The 10,185-nt window shown below is 33.6% G+C and overlaps 1 protein-coding gene across 1 annotated transcript in view; it reads left to right on the top strand.

Annotated features, from left to right (window-relative positions):
• Window positions 1-6,665: 6,665 nt before the first annotated feature.
• The window catches only part of LOC107597767 (pyroglutamylated RFamide peptide receptor-like), a 9,928-nt gene continuing 6,408 nt past the window's right edge, over window positions 6,666-10,185 (top strand). Inside the window, exons 1-3 of the mRNA XM_016288947.1 lie at window positions 6,666-6,693; window positions 6,929-7,087; window positions 8,522-8,587. Coding sequence (XP_016144433.1) covers window positions 6,666-6,693; window positions 6,929-7,087; window positions 8,522-8,587 — 253 coding nt within the window. The remainder of the gene's footprint in view (window positions 6,694-6,928; window positions 7,088-8,521; window positions 8,588-10,185) is intronic.

Genomic DNA, 10,185 nt, shown 5'->3' with positions numbered 1-10,185 from the left:
ACCACTCAAAGGATCTAAACTAACCAATGCAATGCAGCGTCAGATTTCTGCTGTATGGCAATAGTGAGCGCCACTTTTGCACATCAATCATGAGCACTCAGCTGTAATTTTCTGCACCACGTGAAGTGTGTCCTTCTGAAGTATCATCACCACATGCTACAGCATGAAGAACCAACTCTAATACCTCAATTTCCAACTCCGCTGTCATAAATTGGCCCATGCTGACTGGATGCACAGAAATAATTGGAAATTACTTTTTGTGAAGCAACAAAGGCACATTTCCCATTAAACATATTAGATAAACTATAACAAATTTAAATTAACACAAGCACGTCCACCCACCCCACAACATGACAGAAAGACTAATAGCCTCAATCTGCTGATTGCATTATCAGTTGTCAGGCGAATTGTGACTAGACCAGCAAACACAGAATGTTCCTCTAACGTTCCCGTATTTAATGTCTAGGGAGAACACAATGAGATGTGTTAGCAACGGTTAAAAGATTGAAAATGCAACTTCAACAGATCTCCTTTTTAATATTACAACAACAACAAAAACAGCTTAATGCTTGAATTGCGCTGATCCCAAATATGGAATTATATTTTACTGTACTTTTCCTGCAAAAAAGTCTTTAGGCTTTGTCTTTTTTTCCAGTGCAAAATAATCATTAATGGATCTACTGGAAAACCTAAATACTCAGTTTCCTGCAGTGCATGCAACATTTAATACCATGACTTTATTATGTTAAAGTTATTTTTCTGACCCTATCGGCAGATCATTTTTTCTTATTTTAAGCTTCAACTAACATCATTTTGATCATTTTATCAGAACACTAGGCTTAATATCAAGACATTTTGCTTCTTAAGTAAATGTATCTTGATTCAAGAACATTTAAATATTTGTTCTGGAAAACAAAATAAAATACTGAGAAAGAAAATCATTTTTTGCAGTATGAAAATCTCTAAGAATTTATTTTGCAAATTGTTTAATTGAGTTGACATATAATTGACACCGAAAAACACCTAAAATTAATCTAATTAATTAATGAATTACCCAGAGCTTCAGTATGAAGACAGGCTTTAATAATGTCAGAGTCTGCTTCAAATCACTTTATAATTAGTCATTAACAGACATGACATAACATGAAAACGACGGGAAACACTTAGAAGAGTCAATGACATGCTACAGTATTCTCCACCTGAAACTATTTAGACATTATTCTACAGCTCATGAGCTCATATTAATTAGAACATGCAATGAACAACTTGTAAGAATCTGCAGGACTGTTGAAGATGCATTAGAGCAGGTGGCGCATCCAAAACCCCATTTTCTCCTGTACAGTCACACAAATGTTGAGTGCTTTGTGAATTGCGCGTTATTGGGTAACGTTTTATAATAATTGCAGAGCAAAAAATGTATCATATTAATTAAAGAGGCTACATGGAATATTAGTAGGCTTATAAACTAATTTGTCTGACTGTGGGAACAACTTCAAATTAACTAGTGACGATAAAAAGGTCATTAAAATGTGAAAATGTAATTAATAATTTAAATCATTTAAAGTGAAACATGAAATGTGACCCTGGAGCACAAAACCAGTCATAAGGGTCAATTTATTGAAATTGAGATGTATACATCATCTGAAAGTTTAATAAATAATCTCTCCATTGATGTATGGTTTGTTAGGATCAGACAATATTTGGCTGAGATACAACTATTTGAAAATCTGGAATCTGAGGGTGCAAAAAAAATCGAAATATTGAGAAAATCATCTTTAAAGTTGTCCAAATGAAGTTCTTAGCAATGCATATTACTAATCAAACATTACGTTTTGATGTATTTACGGTAGGACATTTACAAAATATCTTCATGGAACATGATCTTTACTTAATATCCTAATGATTTTTGACATAAAATAAAAATCGGTAATTTTGACCCATACAATGTACTTTTGGCTATTGTATTGGTACAAATATAACCTTGCTACTTATGACAGCTTTTGTGCTCCAGGGTCACAAATTCACATTCACAGAACTTAAATACATTTTTATAAATATATTATTTATTTGTATTTTTTATATTTTAAATTGTATTTATTAAATACATTTAATTTATTAATTCATTTTTATTTTCACAAAGTTTAACTTAATCTTGATGCTGAAAATCGTGCTGTCAACTATCCTGAACTAATATATATATATATATTATATATATTAGAGATGCACCGATTAACCGGCCGTATAAGCAACATTATACGGCCATGATGTTTTCCGAATTTCAATATAAACACGATTGCAATGTGACACTGATTTTATACAATATTACTTCAATAAACAAGAAGTTAAAATTAAGTGACTTAGATTTAAGATAAAATATTGACTGTTTTTGCTCAATTTCGCTGACGAGAATAGTTCTGATCAAAGCCACAGCAGAACTGTTGTGTCTCCGAGCAACACACAGCGGTGTTTCCTTACTGAATGAATGAATTTTTGAACGAATCGAGTGAGTCAATGATTCAGTGGCCCATTCATAAGAACAGTCACTTGCCTCGTTTCTGAATTAATCGGTTGAATGAATGAATAAATGACTCACTCATTAAAACAGACATTTGCCGCCACCTACTGGTGGTTTAGTCATATTTAAAAGTATCTTTGCATTTTTTCAACATTTATTTGTATGTTTAAAAAAATATGTAAAACATTAATCTTATAAAATTATTTATGCATTTGAAATTTTGCAGTGTAAATGCATTTATGCCACCTCGGCTTCATCAAACTGTCTGTGTAAATACATCTAATTCTGCTTCAGATGCAGCTTCTGTTTCCTCCGCAGTGGAAAGATAGCGTTTGTTAATACTAATTTCATTTGAATGGTAACAACTCTACAGTTTCTTATTATACTAACTGAATTAATTGAAACAAAGTAAGAATTTGATGTGAAAGATGAGACATTTAATAAGGTTAGGGGGAAAAAAATACCATTTATAAACATAGTGGGAAATGACACCTGTTTTGTTCCATACAGCAACTCATTTTAAGTTAACTATGTCTTCCTCTTTCCAGTCACAGAGCACTTTATTTTGAGAGTTGTTTAAGTGAGAGAAAATCTGTAATTTAGTCCAGATTGGCAGAATTGTAATGTTTAATAATTTCTTTTATTATGTAAATAATTTTTGCATTGAAATTTGCATAGATTTTTGTTTGTATATGCTGTCAATTATAGTTCTTAGAAAGAAAATCGGAATATTAAAAAAATTGGTATCGGCAGTACCAAAAAATCGGAATATATATATATATATACACACACACATACATTCACATACACTAAATTATATACTTTATATACACAAAAGCACCACAAAGTATCATGATAATAGGGTAAAGGTGTTTTCATCTAAACCACTAGATGGCACAAAAACTTAGCACTTTCCAAAACATCCGCTTTTCAAGATGCACCTGTATATTTGTCTGATCCTTGACGCGATCGCGCGCAGCAGCGCAAAGTTGATTCTGTGCTTACTTGAGCTAATATTTTATGTTTTTTAAAATGTTGTATATTTAAGTAGCAAACGAGAATCGCTAAAATGAATGCATATATTTTGAGACAAATGTCTTCTTTATGATTTTCAGTTTTGTTTAAGATAATTAAAGCAACAGTTTTTAAATAACAAAAGAATATGTAAAAGTACAGTATTTGGGGTAAAAAGCGCCCCTGCTGTTGGGGCTAAAGGCGCAGTTATTAACATGATAATTAATAGATGGCTGACTTTTCCATTTGTTGACATGGTTAGACTCAGATGGTAAATATCATATATTATGTTGAGTGTCCATATTAGAGATAATCACCATGTTTAGAATGAAACCATCATATTTAAAAACATGATATTAATCATATCATATAATAAAATATCATTTGTTGTTACTACTGTAAATATATATTCAATTATTATTGGATCTCCTTCAATACTGACAGAATCTTTACTTATTAAAACGATTTTGCTTCAGTATTTTAAAATATATTTTTTATATGAATATATTTTAATGACAGTATATTTATTGAAAAAAAATTAATTCTTTTATTTTTCAAAATAAGCAGAAAAAAGTACAAACTTTGCTAAAGTGATTGTTTTGAGCAAGTATTAACTTAGACATTATTATTTTTAAAAAACCCATTATTTTAGCTGTTACCCTTTATAAGTATAAGTATTTAACTTTACCCATTATAAGTATTTGTATCAATACCGTGTGTGGGGTAAAAGGCCCCTCTTGCCACCTCATACATTTATATGATTTTTAAACAAAACAAACAACTTGAATGATTTATTTTCACACAAAATCTGTTGCTCCATTAATGTTCAATACAACGTATATATTTTTTCTGCAATTATACATTTTAGGCGCAGTGAATAGCACATTTTTTCTTAAGGTGGGCCTTTAGCCCCGTTGTACCCTACTATTATAATACCATTTTTTTGTGGCATGTCAGATAGCACCATGGTATCATGTTAAGTACTTTAGTAATGATTTACAAACATGGTAATCAGTACCACTGTATGTTTAAAAAACCCATGGTAATACCATCGGACAGTTTTCCTGTGGGGTTTAATTAGAGAGAGACGCTCCAAATCTGAATCTAAAGTAGGATTACGAGAAGTGTGGAGCAAATACACGGCAAACGTCTCTCAATTTTATGTTTATCATCACTGTATTAAAACACTGATTTTGAAATGTAAATGCACCGTTTAATATTACAGCAAGAAGTCATTAGACAAATATATACACGCCTGTATGGAAACACACATGTTGTCACTGTTATGAGCGACACAGCTCACTTTGGCAAGTCTGATTTCATGCAAAGCAACAAATGATCCACAACCAATGAGAGTGTAGGTCACATAAGCATGCTAAAATTTCCCATAAAACTGTAAATCATGCAGTGCTGAAGTTTGTATTCTCTGTCTGGAGCCAGGAGTTCAGAGGTCATCAAACCTGACTTTTAGTATGCAGAGAAAAACAAACCTTCACCGTGTGCTTGAGTTTCTGCTCTGCTGCATTAGTACAGGTGTGAATGGACATGAATGGAGCACGATGTCCAGGCAGTGACGCACCTTTAATCCTCAGTAATTCAGGGGTTTGTGCTGCTCTCCTTCCCTCTGGGCAGAGGTTTTTGTGCAGTAAATCACTTTGACGGCTGGTTGTGCTGCAAATTCAAACGATATATGACTCTCTGTTAGTGTTATCAAAGCAAAAGATACCTAATCCACAAATGCAGTCAGTTAGTCTATATAATAAATTGTGATATTTTATTAACGGACAGGGTTATAAATTATATATATATATATATATATATATATATATATATATATATGCATTTCCATTTCATATAACTTAAACTACTACTATACAAAAAAAAAGAAAGAAAAAAAAGAAATAGACATGAAAATAAAAAAACTTCTAAAAATGACAAAAAGACACAAAATTACTAAATCTTTGACTAAAATTAAAATGAAACTATAAAAAATAAAAAATAAAAAGACTAAAACTGAAAAGTTAACACTTTAAGGTCCAATTCTCATTATTAACTAGTTGCTTATTAGCATGCATATTACTAGCATTTTGGCTGTTTATTAGTACTTATTAGGCACATATCAAAGCCTTATTCTGTATGTTCTACAACCCTTAACCCGGCCCAATACCTAAACTTAACATTATTAACATTACCTCACTATTAATAAGCAGCAAATTAGGAGTTTATTGAGGGAAAACTCTTAGTTAATAGTGAATATGTGTTAATCTGAAGTGTTACCACTGAAAAAAACGATATAGACATATTTAAAAATACAATATAAAATAACAAAAACACAATAATTAATAAAAATGACATAAGCACACGGCATAAGCACACATTAAAATGAAAACGGAAAATACAAACATTTAAAAAAAATATAATAAAAAATTGAAATTTTATACATTAAATAGAAAATAACAGTATCTCAATATTAAAAACTGTACCAATACTTGTTCCTACTTGACCGATTCATAATAATTCATAATAAACATGTCCTGTTTTAAATTTCTTAATTTATTGTGTGAAATACAAGCTCATTTAATTGAATTTACGATCATTAAATTGTATTATAAATATCAGCCATCGTTTTATTTAATTAATTTATTTAACACCACGTCAGCAGCAAGGCAATCATAGTGTAAACAGAATAAATAACAATAAACAAAAAGCTATTTAAAGGATTAGTTCACTTCCAGAAAAAGAATTTACTCTCCCATCATGTCATCCAAGACGTTCATGTCTTTCTGTCTTCAGTCGCAAAGAAATGAAGGTTTATAAGGAAAAACTTCCAGGATTCTCCATATAATGGACTTCAATGGTGACCAACGGGTTGAAGGTTCAAAGTGCAGCTTCAAAGAGCTCTACACGATCCCAGCCGAGGAATAAGAGTCTTATCTAGCCAAACCATCACTCATTTTCTAAAAAAAATAAAACTTTATATACTTTTTAACCACAAATGCTGGTCTTGCACTTGCTGGACGTCACGCAATTTGGACCTTCAACCCATTGGTCCCCATTGAAGTCCATTATATGGAGAAAAATCCTGGAAGGTTTTCCTCAAAAACCTTCATTTCTTTGCGACTGAAGACAGAAAGACATGAACGTCTTGGATGACATGGAGGAGAGTAAATCATCAGAAATGTTTTATTCTGGAAGTACTCCTTTAAGACACTTACGGTTAATATTAGATGTTTTTAAAATACGTTCAGGTGATACTTTTTTCAAACACATCTATTTACATTAATATCAGTGCAGTCGTGCAAGGCCTGATTCTCTAGCATGAGTCGAGCACTGCTCTAAAGTGTGCTTCAGGTGTTCACTGTGTGTGTATCTTGTGTTTTCTTTGTGCTGTACATGCAGGGGTTCTAGTATGCAAGACCGTTCCTTTTGTACAGACTACTGCCATCGTCACCGGCATCCTCACCATGACCTGCATCGCTATCGAGAGATACCAGGGCATCGTCTATCCGCTCAAAATGAAGAGGCAGTGCACGCCCAAACGAGCCTACAAAATGCTAGGTAAGTTCAAACACCTACACGTTCAACCCTGTCTGCTCGATTATTCAGATAAACGTGTGGAAAAGCAATGCTCCATAAGCCCTAAAAATCAACACGAGGTCAAATCTGACAGCACTTAGTTTAATGCACTTAATACACGCTCCTGGAGGTACTGTGCATGATTCACCCGTTATTCTTAAGAAAAGAAGAAGTTTCCTTCAAATCTATCCCACTTACTTTTCAAATGTCACCTCGATAGGCAGCTTGGCTTCAGGAAGCGAGTGAATTTCTCTGAAGCGCTCTTAGGTGACTCCCATCATGCACTGCAGCGTTTCGAGATTACTAAAGGACCGAGAGCATGTCATTAAATCCACAGACCGCTGTTGATTCGGAGGTCTGTGGACTGATATATCGAGACATTTCTTAAACTATTAAAAACTGTAAAAAGTTTGAAATGTTCTTTATAGATTAGATTACAACTGTTTCTGATCACTTTTTTAGTGGCCTCAGTTCCAGAAGTATTTTTTTCATTCATTTTATCTCCTACGGTTTAAAAAAAAAAAGGGTTTCGTTAAACCCCGATAGAGTGTAGGGGTACAGGGGATTAACATTTAGAATGGACAATAAAAGAGAAATATATATTCAAGTTGCGTGCTGTGCAAAGGACGAAAGAGCCTGATGTCTACAAGCAACAGACGGGTGAATTTATTGGGTGTAAAAATGAAAATAGAGCAGTGGCTAAGTAAATGAGATAATACAAAGGTATGTATTTACAATATTTACAGCATGACATAAGACAAACTACACAAAACAGGAGATGGAAGAAGGGACCACAAAAAAAAAAAAGTACAAAACAAAACAAGCAGCTACGAAGTGAACCACAGCATTAAAAACTCTGATTTGAAGGGAAACAATATATATATATATATATATTAATAAATAAATATTAATGCAACAAATATTATGCTCCATAGAACATATGGAGACTACTTATATCATCTGCAGTGCTTCATGGGAGCAGACAAAGTTCTTTTCTTGCCACAATTGTCTGATTTTTGGAAATAATTGCAGAATCATGGGTAATTGCTGTCAAACATTACTTGTTTTTTTAAAAGTTGTAATAATGCACTCTGATGGCTTCAGCAAAAGCATATACCGTTAATTAACGACCTCGCAGCTCACAGCAGGTCTGTTTTTAATGCTTTATGAGTTACTGTTAAAAATCAATTCCCCTGTGGAGAAAATAACAGCATAAGACCATCATTAAACATGTAAATCTCTCTCTGCGGGGCAATACAGTGACACAATGAAAGCATTAGCTCATGTGCATGTGTAAATATGAAGTGTTCACCCGAGGGCTCTTGTCTGTCTATTCTCATGTATATGTATATTTCGGTTCATCATTAACAATGGGACAGAACCCAGTAATGATCTGATTTGTATACATCTATACAGGGCTGGTGTGGATCGCTGCTGTCATGGTCGGATCACCGATGCTGTTCGTGCAACAGCTAGAGGCGAGTGATATCACAAAAGATATTGAGAACAGACAGACTGAGTGTTTAATTACAGTCACAGTATTTAACAAGCGCAAGGTTAATTGCTTTGACATGTGAAAAAGATCATTTAGTCAAGCTTGGCCGTCAGCAGATCAGAGACGCTGATGCCACATCAGTCTGACGAATCAGGTGACAGTAGAAAAGATTCACTGGAGTGCGGTTCAATTCTGAGAGTCTTATCGCAAAAGTTTGTGTGTTACTCACTGATTTATTTGAGTTCATCAAACGAGTCATTACTCACCCTTGTGTCACTTCTGAAGAACTTTACGCTGATTTTTCCATCTAATGACGTCTGTCAAGTTCGGAAAGTTACAAAAACAACATCAAGTGTCGTATCAGTAGTCCCAGAATAGTGTTGCATGATAAATCAGATGAATATGCACACAAATTCTAGATTTGAATTTAAAGCAATAGTTCACCCAAAAATTTAAATGGTTTTTTAAATGTGCTGTAAATGCACTCACCCTCAGGTCATCCCAGATTAGGATGAGTATGTTTCTTCATCAGATTTGGAGAATTGTAGCACTGCATCAGTGTCTCAGCAATGGATGCTCTGCAGTGAATGGGTGCCGTCAGAATGAGAGTCCAAACAGCTGATAAAAACATCACAATAATCCACAGCACTCCAGTCCACCAGTTAACATCTGGAGAAGACAAAAGCTGAGACAAATCCAGCATTAAGACGTTTTTAACTAAAATACATTGAGTCCATAATCCATAATAACGCTTCCTCCAGTGAAAAAGTGTTCTGGTGTGAATCAGGAGAGAAATCTGCACAGATCAAGCAGCGTTTAAACAGCTCTAAACACATATGTGTCTGGATTTTGATGTGAGAGACAACAGAAGATGCACTTTTTCACTGGAGGAAGCGGTATTATGGATTATGGACTTGTATTTTAGCTGGAAGTTTAAAAAGTCTTATGAAAAGATAAAAGATATGGTCAGGGCTGTACAGTGCGACAACATTTTTTTTTTTTTTGCATGTGTATGAACCTGTTTACAAACCTGGTTTATAAACCATATATTGTCACAATCTTGTGTTTATTGTCTTCATGTTTCATCAGTGGAAGCGTTTCTATCATCTTTTCACTCGGCTACAGACATAGCAGGATGTCTTTGTCTATATTAGTGGAGTTTCTGCGCGAGGGCGCCCTCTGGCTTCCAGTATGAATGTAACAGACATTACATTACCTGTGTGCTCACAACAACACCCTATTTTTGGTTAAAAAAAATAGGAAAGATAATACTTCTCTCTAAAGAAACAGGAGTTTTTTGTCTCTCAGTGGATGCATATGAATTATTGTCATTGATATCAATATTGCAATAAATACCAGAAAATATCGTGATATGTGACCCTGCAGCACAAAAGCAGTGTTAAGTCGCTGGGGGATATTTGTAGCAATAGCCAACAATACATTGTATGGGTCACAATTATACATTTCTCTTTTATGACAAAAATCATTAGGATATTAATATGATGATATTTAGTAAATTTCCTACCATAAATATATTCAAACATAATTTTTGATTAGTAATATGCATTGCTAAGAACTTCATTTG

This window comes from Sinocyclocheilus grahami, unplaced genomic scaffold (assembly GCF_001515645.1).
Source record: "Sinocyclocheilus grahami isolate Dianchi unplaced genomic scaffold, SAMN03320097.WGS_v1.1 scaffold236.1, whole genome shotgun sequence".
Taxonomy (NCBI): domain Eukaryota; kingdom Metazoa; phylum Chordata; class Actinopteri; order Cypriniformes; family Cyprinidae; genus Sinocyclocheilus; species Sinocyclocheilus grahami.
The sequence above is the reverse complement of the archived record's forward strand: the minus strand, read 5'-3'. Positions and strand labels throughout refer to the sequence as shown.